Source organism: Passer domesticus, chromosome Z (genome assembly GCF_036417665.1).
Source record: "Passer domesticus isolate bPasDom1 chromosome Z, bPasDom1.hap1, whole genome shotgun sequence".
Lineage (NCBI taxonomy): Eukaryota > Metazoa > Chordata > Aves > Passeriformes > Passeridae > Passer > Passer domesticus.
The window spans coordinates 6,874,558-6,895,276 of record NC_087512.1 but is presented as its reverse complement, the minus strand read 5'-3'; the positions used below and the strand labels follow the sequence as shown (position 1 = coordinate 6,895,276).

Sequence of the window (20,719 nt, the reverse complement as noted above, 5' to 3'; positions counted from 1 at the left end):
TGGAGAGATGCAGAGAGGAGAGAAGTGAGGAATACTTAATATGATGCAGAGGTTCACTGCAGTGACAATAGTGTCTATTATTCTTGACATGACCCTAATGCAAGCACAGGGCTGTTTGTAGGATGCCTCTTTTTATCGACAAGTGTATCTGACCCAAATTTTATCACAGATGTCAAATACAGTATGGACAAGTACAGCATGAGTCTAAGAGAAATTCTCCTTTCTTAAAATAAATATATAAAAATAAAGCACTAGTAAGAATGTCACTCTTTCCTTATTTATTTTCAGGTCAATCATGAGAAAGAGAAGAGAGGCAACCCCCTTCTGAAAGGCTAGAATCATCCTGAGCCATCAACTTCTATTGGAAGAATGCTTTTCCCTCCCAACAGTTATCATCCTTTGTCAGCATCACAGGAGTGTCTAGGACACTGTAGTCAAAACCAGGAGTTGTCACTGCTAAGCACTGCACACAAACACAGGTGCGTATGAAAGGAAAAAACACTTTTCTGGAGGACTCTAAGTGTCTACCAATCAAAGAGGTAATGCTGGGGGAGGGTTAATTAATTCCATTTAGTAGTTAGGACATCAAGGCAAAAGTGGATTTGTTGAACTCTGTTACGTAGGCAGGTATTGAATCCAGAGTATGGAAACCCTAGTTCTAGTTCAGCCCTCAAAACTGCTCTTTATTCTAGGTATTTCTCTCTCCACTATCTCACAGCCTCACTTTCCCACCTCGGGGAGGTTTGTACAGAGGCAACTGAGGAGCTGCTGACATCTCAATGGAACCTGAGGTCCTGTGCAGCAAATTCCATCTGTGTGCCTGGTCCCCTCTCATCACTGCACGTCAAAAATCTATACATTCATCTTAAAATCCAGGTCTGGTATTGTGCCTCAATGAACCACACCAAAATATTCATCCACTCAAAAAAGTCCTTAGCATTTCCAGAAAATTATGTAGCAATTTCTATAAAAATGGAGGGAGAGGATGAGAAAATAAAGGCAGCATGTGTGTAAATATCTTCAAATAGTCAGGGATCAGGTGAGTAGGAAATTTAGCTGGGGAGGGCAGAGAAAAGCCAGTGTCTGTTCACTTTTTAGTTTGAATTAGGTAATGCAGGGATTTGTATCAGGGAAGCTACGTATGTCAAGCAAATATCATGCCTGCCTGTTTGGGTTGATTTCTGCTTTTCTGGCCTTTTCATTTGAGCAAGAATTTTCTATCAGATCCAAAACTCAATCTTCACATAAATGCATGATCAAATCCACTATGATCCCTCAAATGAAAAGGTCTTGAATTGACATTTTCTAGAGAAAATACTTTCATTTAAAAAAATAAAAAAATAAAAAATACAAAAAATCCACCCTAAAACCCCCCCCCCCAAAAAAAAAAACCCACAAAAAAACAAACAAGCCCCTCCTACAATCCTAAACTAACCAATCCAAAAAAAAAAAAAAAACCCAAACCCATAATGCTCTAAATGCTCTAGCAAAGTCTTGTGCATTACCAAGCATGCTGTCTAGGTAAAGACAAAAAATACAAAAGAAGACAAAGAAAAGAAATAAAAGGAGAAGCCACATTATGAGATGATAGAGACTAGTGGACCTCTCAGTCAATACAGCAGTACTGATTTCCTCTAGATATGCAGAACTGGTATATAAGCACAGCATTTGGGGATGAGATAAACTTCTTAAAGAGAAATCAGAGTTTTAATTTTATTTGTTTCAGTCAAAGAAGAAATTTTGCAAAGTGTTCATTCTGGAATTTGCCTTTTTTCACAGATTAAGAAACAATATTAGGATGGAAAAATGTGCGTAAATGGTAACTCACACTTAACTCACACTTCAGGTTCAAAGAGTAAATCCAGGTTATAACAACTGGATGAACTGGTGATTTTAAATTTGCATGATAGATACTGTGGTCTCCATAGTTTTGGATTTCGGCATGTCACTGACATGGCTACTGCTTCATTAACTAAGTCCACTCACAGAAAACCTTTTTTTTAAGGGAGACAAAAAAAAATTTGGAGGAAGCTTCTGCAAAGCCAGTAGTGGACACAAAGGAAAGAAATAGGTGTGCAAGCAGTTGGAAGTAGCTGTACACTGATGTGATCTGTGACTGGATGGTTGTGTAACCTCTAAATGCTGAATGGTGTTAGTTGTTAACTGTTGTTTTAACTTTAAGTTTATTGAACCAAAGGCCATATAACTAGAGCCATTGGAGTAAAAGATTCAACTACTTGGCATTTAAAGAAGTTTTTCTGGTGAGTTGTTTTGTGTACACAGGATATCAGAAAGATAGTGATGAAAACCTAAACATATTTCTATGGGGAAAAAAAAAATCCGTGGTGGAGTCAACATTTTCATTTTTAAACTGTTTTGGATTTATTTTTTAACAATGTTGGGTCCACTTGGTACAGTTCTGATTTTATCCAAGTTGACTTAAGTGCTTTAAAAATTAAGAAAGGAAAAAGGATTATTCACTTTGATTAAAAGGGCATTAGGCTAGGTTTCAAAAAGCCACAAGGTAGCATATCATCTTAGTCAAAGTTCAAGGTTAGAGCTGATATTAAAAGGCAAGGCAAGTGAAATCAAGAGGGTTGCTGTTAAACTTGGCTCTTGTAATGGTGTCGGCTTCTGTTCAGAATTCTCTTGGCCTCTGGACAAGATACTGCAATTCAATAACAGCTAACAGAGACTTTCTAGGACTCTCAAGGATGTTTTCCGAGTTTCAAATGGAGAGACCTCCAGTGGCTCTGATCTGTATCATCAGGCCACCTCAGATAGGTGCAAAACTTCAAGTGACATCTTAGGAGCAGTGCTGGCTGACTGGATGGGCTATGAATAACCATAATAACAACGATTATAAAGAGCGTTTGCACATCAGTGCGAAAGAATGAGGAGCAAAGAGGATAAATGTGACTCTTAATCTTCAGCTATCTGCATGGGAAAGTATGATTAATAACTACAGAGGCTTAACATAACCTCCTCAGATAACGAGTGAGGTGGCCTTCTCCAAGCCCTGATTATCCTCTTCTAATGGGCTTCATATATTGTGTAAACTAATAACCAAGGCCTAAGCATTGCACACTCCAGGGTCTGCAGGAAAAACACTGGGCCCAAATGTGATTAAGTTGGTGAAAATTGCCCAGCAACACAGTGTGGTCTGCTTGAGCAGAGGGGGGGACTGGGAGGAGGGAATGAGAAGCAATGTATCCTGCAAAGAAATGAAGCAGAAAGTAGCAGCAATCTGCCTTTTAGCGTTGATATGCTGGTATAAATCTCTTGCCTTTCAACTGGGATGGCTATGAGTTTTCAGCTGGAATTGGTGGAGAGGCAGGGCACAAGCCACAAGGTGTTAATACCAAGAAAGGGAGGCACCCGTAATGAGGAGATCTGATTCTGGTACTATTCAGAAAAGTCAGATCTGAAGGGTAACTCAAGTCAGTCAGTGTTTCAGTGCTGGAGAGTGAAGAGGCGCTCAGAGAAAGCTGGCGTCTCTAAAGTGAGTGAGTTCAGCAACACATTCCTGGACCAGGGAAAAAAAATTAGAAAAAAAAAACCAAAATAGAAAAAAAAAATGACCTTCGAGCTCCCTTGGCTGTATCTCTAAAGTGCAAGCACAGCTGAAGGGACTCAGCTGTATAGGGCATCTAAAGAAAGAGGACAAGATTCTCATTTGAGCTGCAGTGGTGTAAAGAAGCTTAAACTCTGCAAGAGCATATGGAGTTACTCTGAATTTACATCCAGCCAACAAGAGAATGACAGCCCCTCCTCACTGAGAAACATAATTCTTAGCTGCACAATGAATATCACATTAGATTATCCAAACTGAAATAATTGTAAATACTGGATTTATCTGGACTCATTTGTGCTGTCTGCTTAATTGTTGCACTTCACTCAACAAGGACAATGAAATTAGTTTGGACAGGCTCACTTTAGAAGAATTATCGTTGTGCTGTGGCAGGTTGGATTCAGAGTACTGGTGGAAAAGGTTTAAGGCTTAACTGACTAAAAATGAAAGAGGAATAGCAATATTCATAAATTTGGGACCTCCACTGGGACATGAGCCACTGTCTTTGAAGGGTGTCACATCTGTACTCTTTGTAGTGTATCCACATTTGTAGACCCTGTACTGTAGCTTCAAAAAAAAAAAAAATACAAAGCCCTCAAATATCAGCATTTTCTCAGGCTCCCCTTAGAAGCTCTGTGCTTCTTGAATGCTAGTAACACATGCCCAAATTCCCCAGGAGTGTCTCTCCTCTCATAGGTGAAAGCATGAGTCATGTCAAGCAAAGTGAAGATGCAGTGGCAGAAAAAACAACAAGGTGGGAGCAGCAGGCTGCTACCAACAAAACAGGTACCCTGAAAGGTCAGAAAGATTCACCCTCTGCACATCCCACTCCCTTCCCCTGTGCAGGATAAACACAGGCAGAGAAATCAATCCCCAGTTGCTCTGAGGAAGAACAGACAAGAGAACACAACATGTACAACCCTCTCCTGGGTGTCTTGTTTCTCTTGGGCAACATGAGTATTCACTGAAAAGCTCATACACACTAAGACTCATAATTTCAAGAGACATGAGGTTTAGGACAAGCCAACTCTGCAGTCTATATACATGTGGCATCACAAAAGGTGGAAATATTCAGTAAGCTGAGTCTCTCCCTTTTTCTGGAGAAAATATGTGCTCTCACAGGCAGAAGTAGTTGGGAAGCACGGTGTTCCTCCTCAGCAGCTGTAATCTCAACTCATTTCACCAAGCAGGCATTACGGGAACACAGGGTAATGTTTCCAGAAAATCTACAAAGGAGATAAGAGATGGCAAGGACAGACGTGCATGATGAGATGGGATGCAGGAGAAAAGGAGAAAATGATGCTTGGCCAGACAGCAGACATTAGTGTGACTTCATTGAGAAAGGACACTACAAAATAGCCTAAAAGACACAAGCAGCACCTCAAATGTTTATCAAGGAAGATCTCTACATTAAGCTAGCCATAAATAAAAAGACCAAGAAAAACTGATTCCAGTTTTACCACCTTGAAAACAAAGTGCTCTTCCACTGATCAAAGCTGTAAATGAAATCAGAAACTCACGCAAGCATGTCTTATCAGTTACATATTTACCGTGCAAAGTCAATATAGTAGCATAGAAATTACTGAGCCATTCTAAGAACAAGAGAAAAATAAATTTTCTCCATCTGTTTGAAGGAACAACCTGAGCTTGGAATGGATTAGTTATAGCTGGACAAAACTTGCTCTGCCAAAACCTGCCTACAAAGCCAGTGATCAAAACACTCATTTTTTGCAACATGTCAAAGAAAATATGCACTAGAAAGTAGCAGAGGATTTTAGGATTGTAGTATACCATACCTAAGGGGAAAGTAAGAGAACAACTTCATTTTAGCACCAGAGGATTCATTTGGTGCTGAAAATGAATGCATATCAAGGTCAAAATATGTTACAGAAATCAAAGAAATTTCAATGCATGTTTTTACAAGAAATTGTATTTTAACAAACTTTTTTTTTTTTTAAGGAGTGACATGCTGGGAAGGGGAGGGGGAAAAAAAGGTATGGGACACAAGATATAAGAAGATCCCATTAAAGAGAAAAATGGGAAATGCACATTTCTTCTTTGAAAAATAGGTTAGGCTTAATTTTGTCCTTGTACTTACAGAAACTAATCAGAGAGATTTGACATTGCTGGGAACCTGCCAAGTGCAGCAGCTCATACATGCGGTGCCACTGTAAGTCTCTCACTGCAGCTACTCAAAAGAGCAAAATCACTTCAGATACCTGCTCACCTCAACTGATAGTGCAATCTCATGGTCAGTCACTCCCCACCACTTTCTCCCTGCCAGAGACAGAGCGCAGCAGAAGGGAAACACGGTAGCTAAATGGGTTACATCATGTCAAGTCCTATCAGAAGCTATCTGCAAGAAGAGAGATGGGACAGTTTCTGCCACTCCCAAAAGCAATCCAGCTCAGATAGTTCTTTAAAAGGTGTCCTTAACTTAAAGAACAGTTTTAAGTTTAATGCACAAATCATGCTCTTAGATTATTTAATGTAGGGAACACAGCTTATTTTTTAAAGGATCTGCAGCCAGTGGATGGATTTCACATGGTAAGGCTGGCAGGCTGTCTACTCTGCAACTGAAATGTTTTCAACAAGCATAGATGTTCTTAACCTACATAGCATAAGGAGCACTACCAGAAATAATGTTTCAGGAAAGATTCAAGTCCTTACTGTAGAACTGCCCACCAGGAATTACGGTCATGGAGTGCAGTTACTCTACAGCATTCAAGTCCATGTTTTTGTGTTTTCATTGCTACTACATAGACTATTTAAATTAAATTACATCAAGACATAGGTCTGTGTGTTTGAAAGACAGTGATTTTGATGGCAGACATACACATCTGATCCATCACTCTTGTGCATGGTCTTCAGCCATGTATTAAAAAAAAAAAAAAGAAATTATTGTATTGCCATTGAGTATCTGAACGATTTTAAGGGGTGTATACACTGCATGAAAAACATCAGGCAGACAATGCTCACACCAATGTAAGCTATGAATAGTACAGCTTGTAAAGCTCTAGTGTAGGTGGGCATATCACCCCATGAAGAAATGCAACTTACACAAATATATAGGCTCTTTTACTAAGTGCTTTACTAGAAACTTACAGTGGCCTTACAGATCACAAGCAGCGCAGACTTTGCAGTGCAAATATGGGAAGTGTGTGTTTATGGAAATGTTAGCCTATGAACAATGACTCCTGGGCTAGGTAATGTCTCACACCATTATTGAAAATATGAAAATGTAAAGACTGCCTGTTCTCTTCCTCTGTTTCTCTGTGACTGAGAATGTGGGATGAGGAATGAAGGTTTACTGCTTGCAAATTACTCCTGGGTGTATTCCATCATTGCCATATCAGTAGGGTGATGCAACTGGCAGTGCTTGGGGTTCATTGTTAGCACTGTTGAAACCCCAAGACATCAAACACCTTTAATTCTTACAGTTTGGGGCTGGGGCCTCTCTCTAGCAAAAGGGCTGTGGGAGCTATTGAAGGGCCCAGCAGGTGTCAGGGATGCTCAGTGTTTGTGAGATCATGCATTCGCATGCAAAGATTCTTGGTAAAAATATGTTTCCCCATTTAGAGCTACGGTACTTTTCACGATGACATCATTTCAGCAGTGACAAATATAGCTGAGTCTGCTCTTTCCTACGCCATATAAATCCCTTGACCTCAATCAGATCATTGCTGATTTACACTTGTGTAAATGAAGTCAGAATCCAGCCCGTGGTATTCACAAATGTAGGCCAGAGTAAGCATTACTCACAGACAAGAGACAACCCTTCAAAGGAAGGAAAAAAGATCATTTTCATGCAAATATCCTTAATAATAAGGAACAAGAGTTAGAAATAAGAGTATGAATGAAATGCAATCAAGAACTGCTCTGAGATCAGATTTGCTTCTAACTTTATGATGCTGCATCAGCTGCTCTTACAGCAGCTTAAGCCCAAAATTTGACCTACCTGAAACTTGTTATACATAATTTTTCATCAGGGATCTGTGAGCTAACTCAATCTCTGAGCTTGACTTTGAAGGTAGCTGGAGGTGCTCAGCTACTTGTAGGGTCTAAAAAAATTTGTTTGCTGTTCTATGAAAATGGAAACTTTTTTTCCTCCTTATATCCAGGTTTTCCCTCAAATTGTTGCACATTATCTATTTATTTATGCATAAACAGTGGCATTATGGTTTGGAGAATAAGGGCCCTTTGATCGGAGGTAAGCTTGACTAGCCTATGGGAGTTTACTGCTATGCATGTAAATGAGGACATACATACAAATATGCAGAACAGACAAGTGAAAATATACAGCATCTCTTTAAAATGAAATACTTTGATTGCTCCAATCACAAGAAGTTGTAAAACTACCCTGAAGAATTAACAGCCTCAGTACATGCTAACTACATCCATCATAAATTCGTCTTTAGTTTCTGTTATCATATCACTGTCTCTTGGGACCCCCAGTCCTGTCATCATTTGCCCTTTATAATTTATTCAGCTTGTACTTGCCTGAATCCTTTCTACTTATCATTCATCTTTACAGTTGTACATAAAATTAGATTGATCCTCCTATGGCAGACACGTCAGAGAGAAAAGTTGTCATTGAATAACACATAAAGCAAATGAAGGTCCAGCAAAAGCTTTTGTTGAATAACTTGGAAATCATCCTCTGAGATCCAAAAGGTGTCAAATCAAAAAGAGAAGACAATGCTCCCTTTATAATATTATTTTTTTCTGCATTTGCACATCATTTTTCAATTGCCATCAAATCTCAGACACGACTGGGAAGCCTTTTTCCCATTTTGCATCTCAGGCTGAGTGTGGTGAGCCACCACAAAGGTGATGAATACACCAGCCTCAGCTGAGATAACAGTGTGCATCCAACACACTGGCTCTGTCAGGATGCTGGCACTGTGTCCTTTCTCTGCAAAGCTCTTTGGACTGGGTAGCAGAGAGAGAGTTTACTTTGTATTCTAGAGGCTGCCTTGTAGGGATACAGAAGCCAATCTTTAACTAGTGAAATGGAACTTTAATGTTTACCAAGCAGATAGGACCCAGGTGTTTCATCTCATCTGGTGAACAGAGCAGCACTGTCAAACTACAGGGGTTTTTAGCAAATGGAAAGTGCCTATAGCTTCCTCTTCCTCTCCTCTTCCCTGCTTTGCCCAAAGCAAGGTCCAAAAGTACTTTATCTGCCTGGTCACTCAGAAGGAGGAAACCAGGGGTAAAAAAATAAATATCACTTTAAGCATGACATTGATATCCAAAAATCTTAAAGGGAGAATTTCTGGAGAATTTTGAAGGACTGTTTTTCTTTTCTTTTTTTTTTTTTTTTTTTTTTTTTTTAAATATGTTTTTTCCCCCTGTTTTTTTTTTTTTTTTTTTTTCCCAAGTCTCTTACCTCAAATCTGCTTTTATTTCTTTTCATCTTCATTTTTAACTTCAGAAAACAGACATGTTTCTCCCAAGGGAACAATTAAATGTGTTTTCTTTCAAAATCTAAAGGGCATGGTGAGCAGGCTGTGTGTTCAGCAGGCTACTTTAATCAATGGAACCCATCCAGCCTACCACTGCTGACCAAATTGCAATTTACATCAGTAGAGAAAAACTTTTGAAATGGGAAGTTGTGGGAATATAATACCATTTTTGGCACAACACAGCATGCAGGGTGATATGTGGTTTAATGGTTTTCTCACAAGCTTTTGGAAAAAGCTTTGAAACATTAAAAAAAAAAAAAAGACAATAAGAGAGTAAAATTTCAAGGCCTGCTTAAACAGAGAAATCCATGCTATATGTGCAGGACTTCTGAAGTCCTGCACATATAAATGAGACGCTTATGTCTCATTTAAGCCTTATGACATGGATTTAAGAGAGGCCAGATCTTGCAAGGTGCCGTCCTGCCTCTCCTCTCTGTTCAGGTGTTTTTCCTCACATATACATAAAAACTAAAGTGGTAAGACCAGTAATGTTGGAAAAACCTTTTTTATTAAAACAAACAAACAATCAAACAAACAAAATCCCCAGCAAAATAAAACAAGCAAACAAAAAGCCAACAAAACAAAAACAAAACAAAACAAAACAAAACAAAACCACTCAAACTCTGGGCAACTGAAATTAGATGGAGGGGTTTTGTTTCTTTAAAAAATGGGTTTAATATGAGTTTTATGAGCTCACCTGTCTTCTAATGTTAAAAATGCATATTTTTGCATATGATGAATAAAACAGAATGCATTTTTTCTAGATGGCAAGAAGAGACAAAGAATATCAGAACAGTTAGGGAGAAAACTAATTATGTTTCGCACTGAGAAATTTAGCATACCAGTAGTACCACTGTCTCTTTCAAGAGGAATAGATGCAGTAAGAAAACCCAGCCTATTTCCCAGGCTGAAGAAGCCCTGCAGATTGCTGAGGTTAACAGTTTCGTACATACTTAATTTCATAGTTATTCTTTGCAAGTCTTAAAGGAAGGTTTTAACATTATGCAAAGAGACAGTGCCTCCAACCAAGTATACATGGACTGTTCTCTCCTGTTGCCTGAGAGAGCCACAAAGAACTAGGGGAAGAAAAATGCTGCTGTGCTTATCATACAAGAGCTCAGTTTATTTGTGCTATAAATAAAAGTAGATCTTGATAGCGTAATTACATTTCTCAGCATTATCCTCTGCCATTCACTTGAGAAAGAAAAAAGAAAGGGGAGAAAAAGTTCGCTTCACTATAATTTGTAATCAAAATGACTACACTTAAAACATAATTTTATTTCCCCGATTTCATTTCCTGTGGAGCTTTGTGGGGCAAATAGATAATATTATACAAAATCTGCAGGCAGATATAATTCTCCCATACGTTGCACTGTCATTGTCTAGATCATTTTACCCCCCTAGCCTTGCTTTCCTTAGGACCATGGCCTGTGGTTTGATATTACATTTTATCATTGTGGGATATATCAGCATCAGAAGTCCCAGGGGTGAGTCAACTCCTACTTTCTCTAATTTCTCTCTTCTGCTCCTCCAAATTACTCTCCCTTGCCTTAATTCGCTTTTTATAATGCGAGTTAAAAAAAAAAAAAGGTGGTAGTTTCCAGCTATGAAGGATTAGCACAGATTATGGTGAACAGTGTTAATTATAGGTGAGGAAAAAGAATAGTGCATCTCTCCAATCTGTTCTTGATTTCCCCCGTGTCTGTCTGTCTGGTAATAAGCCTCCTTTAATCTGGCAGTCCCCTTGGTGAAATCAGCGCCATGGACAGCAATATTGATTGCTTCTGAGAAACCATCACAGCTGCTCAACCAAATTACCTTTGATATGTGACCTTTAATGTAATTACTGCAACATCAAAGCATTTCTATAAATTATTAAAGAACTAATATACTTCATCATCCAGCCACTCTATTATATGTAAAATAAACAATCACAAGTAAACACTAGAATTTGAATTGTCCGAAAATCACAAAGTGCTCTTTACACATATATACACACTGTGCCACATTGACTTTCCATTTTAAGCGAAACAATTTCAAACTCTCCAAAAGAACCTCCAAAAAGAAATTTACTCATTCAGATGAAGAAGATCCAAACGATAGCCTTATGTTTTACATTCCATTCCAGTTGTTTCAAAATATGTATCATGTTTCCTTCCCACCGAAAAACAAAGTGCCATAAAGACTTTATTAATCAACACATACCTGCTTGGAAGTCTTTTGATTATTCTACAAGATGAGTTTATGTCCTACATATAACATAGAAATATGTGAAACATATTTCTGTCATCGTACAAAGCACATCCAGAAAGTAATTACTGTAAAATATGTGCATGTAGCCACTCTACTAAAAACAAAGTGATACATAGCTAAGAGGCGAGGCATCTGAATCTGGACAAAACCTCCTCACGCCTCACCATTTCCATACATTACCATTCCTGTGCATATTATTAAAAATTACTCAGTTCTGTGTTTTACAGTACAAAGAATACAAACAGCAACATTGCAAGAGCAAGAAAGTGTACAGTTTATCAGAGAATGGGAAAAAATGGCTTAGTCTAGTGCTATTTATTTTTTCCTATACCATGCCTGTTAATTGTTTTTGATGCCTCCTCAGTCGAGCTGTTTGTGTCACAGACAGTGGAGTGTCAAGAGAAGATGTTATATATGTCTCATTTTGAACTTATGTGAATAAGGACTTAGACCCCTGACCTTAAAAGTGCCTCTTATTTTATGGAGATGAACTATGGTTGATATTTTTGGTGCATGTTATCAAGAACAGTCAGGTAAGTCATAAATAATTCTCTGCTACTCAGATAGGAATCATAAAACAGTATCCAGGCATGATACTTTATCAAGAGACAAGACTGGTTTCCTTAAATAAACTACAGTGACATCATTCAGAGGATGAGTTCAGAAACTTGGCAGAAAGCTGCATGAAGAGGATTTGCTGGTGGAAAGTAAACCTTTATCCTGAGACAAATAGAACTGGAAATGAAAGGAATGGGAAAATCAGTGTTCAGAACTCTAAGAAACCTGGTTGCTCTTTTAGACAGAGGATTCACTGCTCCTAGCTCAATGAGATCCTTATGTGTCTCCTGAAAGTGTGTAAGGAAACAACAAAAAAAAAGGCCTTCTAGAGACAGTGTGGCCAGTATGGAATATATGTAACAGAAATTGCACAAACCAAGGAAGAAATTGTTTTCCTGTCGTCCTAACAAAAAAGTTGGTTGAATTTTACCATAGTCAAAGAAAACAGTTTTGACTTTTAAGACTTTTGTGATTTGAAGTCTCTAACACGGAGATTGAGATTCAGAACCTTGAATATATACAGAACTTTGGAAAATAAAGGTCCTAAATTATCACTTGCCCTCCCTCTCCAACACCTGAGTCCTCAATCTCACTGACCCACTGTGTTCTTGAAGACATTATCATCACAAAATTTCAGGATAAGATTTTAAACTCATAGAGAAGAGAGAATTCCATTAGCAAGTGAATGATCTACCTCCTAATGGGAAGTGTATGCAGTCTCAGTGGAAAATCTGGAATTTCAATTATTCTTTTTTTAAATATACAACACCTTATTCATCACATCTTTAGTTTAGATAAATACTTATTTTATTTCAAGCATATTTCAGTTAAAATGTTACCTGAAACACCCCTATTTTTTTTTTTTTTTAATCATTCAGGAAAGTGAGAAGCAAAAGGAAAAATATTGGAGGGGGGAAGAGGAAGAAAAACTGAAATTCCCCCCAAGATTGAAGTTACTTTCAATCTGCTGCTAAGGAGTTTCTAGGAAAAAAATAATTCAGAGGGAGTTGTCAGCTGACAGAAATATTTTTAGGCAATGAAGTATGAAGTATGTATATATTTGCATAAGGTATGGCCTTTTAAGCAAAGATAGATGTAGATGAGCAAGTGCGTGGGCATCTCCATACTGGCAAGGTGGCTTAGAGATAGGTAAATACACCCAGGATGATGGAAACAAGCAGAGCAGAATCAACACTTCCCTCAGAACACAGAGCAAGGGATGTGTCTTAGATCTGGTGGAAAGGTAGGTTATAGCCACACAGCAATCAATCATTCAACACCAGCTAATAAAGACAGACTTTTGGATAGATTTCCTCTCAGTTTCGATGCAGCCTAGAAGCCTCAGAAGCCCACTCTTAGTTACGTGGTCACTGGCTCCTGGTCACTGTGACACCAGTTCCATTCCAGTTGCAGGAGCACTTGGCTGTTCCCAATCCACGTACTCTGGCTGAATCTAAATAGTCTCTCCCTCCCCCGGGTAACTGCTTAACTAGAAACCCATCCCAGCAGGGCAGGTCTTCCCCACATAATGCTGATTCTATTTTTAGTTCTGCTTGTGTTGTCTGAACCTTAGATCTTGCTCATGTGAATAATTTTCCTCATTATCTCGTGTGCGTCTTTCCTCTCTCTCTCTTTTCTCCTTGTCTCACCGCCTTTCCAATCTGCTACAGCTGCTTGAATACTAAAGTAACTGAGTCAAACCACTTTGTCATCAGGAATATGTTTTCATTCTGTGATAACTCAATAATGTGATCTGTTTCTTGATTTCTTGCTGCCAAACCTTGCTTCAGAGAAGAAAAGTAGTGAGAGGAAGCACCTGGTGAGGACTTCTAACATTTCACTTTAGTGGTCAGAATCTTAAAGCAGTTTATCAGCTGAGTAAAGCTGGTAGAATCCAGCCCATAACCAGTTGATTTGTGTTTTCCTGACTCCCAATAAGGGCAAAAAGTTTTTAGTTTTGTGCATGGAAACCTTTTGGGTGGGTTGCTGGTTTTATTAGCACAATGGAAATTCTGAATAATCCAAACAAACGGGGACTTTCTGCTTCCAAATCTGAGATAAGAACACCATATTTAACCCATTTTAGATTTAAAAGGAAAAAAAAAAGAAAAAAAAAAAAAAAAAGAAAAAAAAGTTATCAGTCTGGACTCACCCCCGGCAGTGTCTTCTGTTCATGCAGTGCGCTCTGGGCCTTTAGAGCAGACTCCCTTTCGCAGTATGTTAGGAAGGCACAGCCTGCAAAGAATAAGAAAAACCTTGGTAACAACACTGTTTCAGAGAAGATCCTTCTGAAATTGAGACATAGAACAAACCACTTTCCTGTCATCATCCCATTCCCAGTAAATCAATCATAAAATTCTCTCCTTAGTGTGTCAGTAGTAAAAGTCAAGAAATGAAGCTATCATAGCTTCCTCTGAACCCTGGTGGAAAGTGAGTAACAGTGTACCAGTGAGTGCTTATTTTTCCTTCAAAACATGTTTATGTGTCAGGTACAGAAGGCTGGACAGGATTAGGGATCTCAAAGGTTCCATATGATGGCAAGGTGGGGCATGAGATCCCACTCCTGCTCCAGCAGCAGCATTGGGAACAAGTCCCTTGCTGCCATATGCTGAAAGGTCTCACACCTTTCTTTTGTACCAGGTACGTTAAGTAAAAGGGCATACAAGGACTTGGAACTTCATACTGCAGAGGAAAATTTCTATTGTTTAGCCTTACCTGCACCAAAAACTCATCGCTCTTTTTGCATCACACCAGCAATCAACCTCCCTGCACTGGCTGCTGCAAGGACTCACTGGCTTCCAATTATAAACACACAATGCCAAAGCCCAAACAATCACTCCAAAACATCCCTGACCCACAGATCACTTGAACTTCAGAGATACACCAATGGGTTACATCTTTGATTCTTTCAAAGATTAACTTATCAACTACAAAGCCTAAAGCCCTGTCAAAGTAGAAACCTGCTGTGTTTTCGTTCCCCATCTCTATGCTTCCCTTCAGGTAAAACTGGATTATGTTGCAATATCTTACTCCATTTGTGTGTCTGATGTGATCAAACTATTTCTTCTTACTGCAGTATACTGAAAACCTGCCAGTTCCTGCAGCAAAAAATATGCTTGTTATGCAGAAGACATTTTCTCTGAAATTACTACAGAATGTCTCCAGCTCCTTGAAATGGAGGTATCATAACTTTCAAGGTTCAGGCAGCATGTCCCTCAAACTGAGAATGTCTTTCAAGAGCAGCACAAATACAGAGAGACTACCAAAGAAACACACAGGTCCCACAACCTCATCTTGACCCACCCACCCTCTCCCCAAGAATATTTAAAGTACGTAGCAGGTAAGTAAACAGTAGACTGTAAAGTGATTTTCAGCTTTGATTGCCACTGTGAGCATTTTGTCCATGCAATGGTCACTGTTTTTTCCAAATAGTTTCCTTAGGGAATATTACTGAAGAAATACACACTTTTAATGGGTTAGCATAAGAAAGAGAATAGGATTTTTTTCTATAAATTTACATTTTTTTATCAAAGATTGTCCTGTGGAAGTCACTGTACTCCTCTCACAATGAAGCTGTGATATGGGATGAAAAAGAAGAAAAAGAACAATTTTTTCACTATTTCTTACCCTGCATTACTTTCTGGAGGTTTTCTTACTTTCTGTTTATTCAAACCACCAATAACATTTATTATGTCTCAATAACTGAGATTCAGATGCAGAAGGTGACAGTCAAAAAAGGAGACTGAGCATAATCAAAAGTTTGCGTAGTTAGAATTATTTTGATTTGTTCCCCTCTAACTTTAAATGATAAGTTTTCAGTTTGTGTGTATCCACCAAAAAGAGGAAGAAACTGGCAAAGTGTTTACAGCTAGCAGAAATAATGGATTGAAAAGGAGCCTTAAAAGTCACCCATAGCCTGATAATCAAATGGGAAACTATGCTTAAATTTAATTTCGGTGCTAAATCACAGGCTGAGAGCTCTCTGTTTACTAGGTACAATAAGAAAGTCTCCCTTTAGCAGCAGACGTAGAGCAGCTGATACAGTCTAATTAGGCACATCATAGCACACTGTTATAGAGATAAACTATGCAGTGTAAAGCTCTCATAATGATAGCTATATTTTTCTCCTCATTGTGATTGCCACGATGACAGTTCGGGGTAACAATGTCCTACTCCTATAGTACCATGACTGTAATTCAGGCTGAGTAAGCAGAAGACAACTCTTCTCTGAAGGTGGGTGTTTTCCACCCAAGACCCACCATGTGTGTGGAGGCAAGTCCTCACCAGGGAGAAACCTCCACTAAGTTCTATCCAAACCTGTTGTCAAAAGTGGTAGAAGTACCAAATTCCCCCAAACAGTACTCAGAATACACCCAAACACTGATATAACTGTTATGAGCTAAAAGACTTTGAAATTGAAAAGAAATCTACTTTCTCATATCATCAGACAAAAAACCCCTCCTGTTTTCCAAAAGACAAAATGTATGCTGTGTGGAAGTTTCTTTTTCCTTTTTCATTCATATATCATGCACACCAATGACAATCTATCCCACACTTGTTGGGCAAAAAGTAATATATCTATGAAAAATAATATCTTGTTTTTTAAGTAAGACTTGGTTTCTTAGAGACGGTAAGAAGTTCCATCCCAGCAGTGGCCAAATGAAATAAAGTAGAGATTAATGTTCATAGCAGGCCTCAAACCTGAACTTGAAAAGGACAACTCATGGGGATTTTTTTGTCTTCCCTTTCCTTACCACAAGATTGCTCTGTAAGGCACATATGCAGCATTAGACATCAGCTAAAATAATAAAGTTTTTCAAAACCTGGAGAACTTTCATAAAACAATACTTATCTATTATACCATCCTGCAAGAATTTCTTGTATCTTAGGATGAAAGGAAACACTCTTTCTTGCACCATCCTGCCTGCCTCCCTGAAACCAAAACTGATCTCTACTTTGTACTGTGAAGTTTAAAGGAACAAGAACCTCTTTCAGGTGTTACTTTTCCTAGGGTACCTCTTTCAGTAAGGCCTCCATATGACCCCAACAAAGGGCTCTTCCTTCCTAGAGAATGTTGCTTAGAAGACTCAACACTAGACACTCAGATTAACACTATGGAATACAGTATCCTAAACATCTGAGTTGTGAAATAATGTCTTATGGAGCAGCTATGTTGGGTTGGTTTTTTTTTTTTAGAGAAAAGAAAATTTTAAAAAAAAGGGGTTTGTTTTCATATGATTTTTTTTTCCTTTGTTTCATTTTGATTTCCCAGATGAAACAAAATTTTAGAACAATCAATTTTCCCTGGTGAACCTTGTGATTGTGTACAGAACCATTTATTTCACTGGAAAAAAAAAAAAAGATTTTTCATAGTAAACTCCTAAGTATCTAAACTTAACTGTTCAATTTCCATCAGCTGTTTGGTCTGGGTGTGAGCATAACTTCTGGTTTGAAGGCTTCATATTCCATTACAAAACTTTTGCACCATCCATCCCCTTTGAATTGCCCAAGTTCAGCAGTGTAATGAACAGTTCTCAACATATCTTTTATGTAAGGATGGTGTGAAGGCAATGCATTATTTCTATTCTCCACTTCTATGGGTGGTGATGACTCAGTCTGTACAGTGTTTGTGAATTATATCAGAATTTGAACAAAAATTCTAATTAACTAATTGATAATTAAGGGCTTGGTCCAAACTGTTCCTAATTTCAATTCCATTTTTCCCATGCATTCCAGACATATGTCAATCAGCTAAGGAATGCAAGTGTTTGCATTGTGTCTTTCCAGCTGTTCATTTGCTACCAGTGGACAGCTTTTTGGGTATGCACATAAACATCTGGAAACTGCCACCTGCCTATTAACCTTTTGAACTACAGTCTCTTGGAAGCATGAGGACATATCAAGCTTTCTCCTGGGAAACAAGATTGTTAAAGAGATGGTGGGAAACAAAAACAAAAGCTTGAGATAGAAAAGAAATTACAAAAGCTCTACTTTAATTTTATCTCTGGAGAATTCAATAGCACAAATAATAATTGTATGAGATACAGATGGATAATGATTGTGGTTATGGCAACTTCAACTTTATAGCAAGTCTTCAGAAGATTTTGCACAAGCCTAAGAAGCAAAACTGTCAGGAGACACTCTGTGAACTGAACAAAATAATTCTGAAAACTGAGAGCCAGTCACAGAGCTTGAGTTGAAGAAGGCAAAGGCAAGACCTGGGAGGATGGACAGCAACACACTTTAGCAGAAGATCGAATATGAGACCATCTAAGGAACGTCAAAATGCACAGGTCCATGAAATCTGATGAGATAAATCCATGGGTCCAGAGGGAACTGGCAGGTGAAGTGGTTAAGTCACTGTCCATCATGTTTGGGATATCAGCAAGGTACCCCCTAATTGGAAAAAGAGGAAAAAATCCCTGTTTTTAAAAGAGGAACTAGAAAGACCCAGAGAACTACAGGCCACTTTGGGTAAGATCATGGAGCAGAGCCTCCTGAACAACATGATACATGGAAAATAAGGATCTACTTAGTGACAGTCAAAATGGATTCCCAAATGGCAAAATGTGCCTGGCAAACCTGTGGGCCTTCTACAACAGGATTATAGCACTGGTGGAAAAGGGGAAAGCAACTGACACCATCTACCTGGATTTGTAAAAAAGCATTTGACACTGCCTCACAAAACATCCTTGTCTCTAAAATGGAGAAAAATTGATTTCAGGGATGGGCTAGTGGAATTGGCTGGATAGCCACACTCAAGGGGTTGCTGCCAATGGTTCAATGTCCAAGTGGAGAACAATGACAGGTGGTGTTCCTGTTTCACAGGATTTGGTATTTGAGCTGGTGCTGTTACACGTCTTTGCTGGCAACATGGACACTGGGTTTCAGTGCACCTTCAATAGGTTTACCTTGAAACAGAAACTTGTTTTGTGGAGCAGTCCACCCTCTGGAGGGAAGGGATGCCATCCAGAGGGATCTTGACAGGCTTGAAAGGTGGTCCCATGCAAAACTTGTGAAGTTCAACAAGACCGAGTGAAAAGTTTTTACCAATTTTGGGCCAAACATTTTGGGACAAGTACAAATACAGATTGGGCAGAGAATGCATTGAGAGGAGCCCTGCCAAGAAGGACTTGGGAATGTTGGTTGTTGTCAGCAGTGCACACTGACAGCCCAGAAAGCCTACCATGTCCTGGACTGCAGCAAAAGAACTGTGTCCATCAAGTTGACAAAGGTGATTTTCCCCTCTAGTCCACCCTTGTGAGAGTCCACTTGGAGTGCTGCTTTCATTTCTGGAGTCACAAACTTATGAAGGATGTGGAGCTGTTGGAGAAAGACCAGAAGAGACCACAAAGATGATCAGAGGGCCTGGGGCACCTCTCTTGTAAAGACAAGTTCAGAGAGTTGAGTTTGGAGAAAAGTTAAGCTTGGAGAAAAGAAGCTCTGGGGACATCTAATTTAAGGAGCTGCAAGACAGCTGGAAAGGGACTTTTTATGAGGCCAAGAAGTCATAGAACAAGGGAAAATATGGCTTAAAACTTTAAGAAGGTAGAGTTGGATCAGACATTAGGAAGGAATTTTTTACTGTGAAGGTGATGAGGCACTGTAACACATTGCCCAATTAAGTTGTGGGTGCCTCATCCTTGGAAATGTTCAAAGCCAGGTTGGATGAGACTTGGTGCCTTGGTCTAGCAGAAAGTGGACCTGTTCATGACAGGGGAGTTGGAACTAAAGTGTGAAATTACATTGAGGATTTGAACCCTAATGCATTGCCTCTCTTGGAACAGTTCTTGGCCCACATACTTACCTCAGCCACAATAATTCAGAACAGTTAGGATAACCCTAGGGATTGAGAAGGCTGCCTCGAGTGATCTAAGCCAATTTTTAATTCACAAACTTTTGTGACTATAGCGTATGCACTCAACCAGTTATCACAGCTCGGCTGACAGGTGATAACTTCTGAAACTACAGCCTTTCCAATACTTGTGAGTGTAACTAAAATCAGAATCATTGCCCAAAAAAAGATAAAATTTCCACAAGGCTGTCAGGTTTTTTGTTGGTTTTTCTTCTTTGAGTCAAATACCCTCTTGCTTTTAGTTACAAATATATTAGTTAACAGTGAGGATTTCCTTAATTTGCCTTCCTGTGTTGTGTTATGTTAGAATCCTTCACAGTACATGAACTAGTGAATGAGAGAGTCTTCTGTAACAGAAGAAAGAACACAGATCAGCTCATAGTATCTACTTTTCCCCCTACCATCTTTTGTGCATCTCACACCCTAAAACCCCAAAGCAGAAAACCAAGGGCTTTACTCCAGCAGACCACTATGGACTTTCAGAAAGCAAACTGCAGTACAAGCACAACTCTCCAAGACCCTTATGATGTGTACTGAAAATGGAGGCAAGTAATTCTGCATACCTTGGGTCACAGGCTAGTGGTCATGCTCCAGCTCAAGAAGAGCTGCAGTCTTCTAGAGAAACTGGTTGGAGACCAAAAAGTTTATGTCACTGGTGGGGAAAAAAATAGTAACTCTCAAGTGGTCACAGGTTTGAGCATCTCATTTAGTGATGTCTCAATTTCTCTATGCCCTAATTACCAATGAAAAAATTAGACCAAGATATATTAGTTATCTGTGGTGGACCAGAGCTCTGTGCCTCATTTTTCAAACTCTAGGCTGGTGTTTTAAGAGAGCTCCTTCTCTGAAAATAATGAAGTTCATTGCTTCAAAATTCAGAGATCTGTTATATAGAGAAAGATCATGATACTTAAGAAAACTTTTGCCTTAAAATCAACATCTCAGGTTACATCTCCCAGCTAGGATTTCAAAGTGAAAAAGAAATCTTTTTTTGCTTTAACTATCCTAGCTCTA

General features: G+C 38.9%; 1 protein-coding gene across 15 annotated transcripts in view; it reads right to left on the bottom strand.

Annotated features, from left to right (window-relative positions):
- Window positions 1–20,719, bottom strand: part of CELF4 (CUGBP Elav-like family member 4) — a 692,304-nt gene that overhangs the window by 586,903 nt on the left and 84,682 nt on the right. For all 15 annotated transcript variants that reach the window (XR_010354139.1, XM_064405438.1, XM_064405445.1 and 12 more), the window contains exon 2: window positions 14,003–14,085. Coding sequence is in view for 14 of the 15 variants with exons in the window: in XM_064405438.1 (XP_064261508.1) it covers window positions 14,003–14,085 (83 nt within the window). In the remaining variant the exon portion in view is untranslated. The remainder of the gene's footprint in view (window positions 1–14,002; window positions 14,086–20,719) is intronic.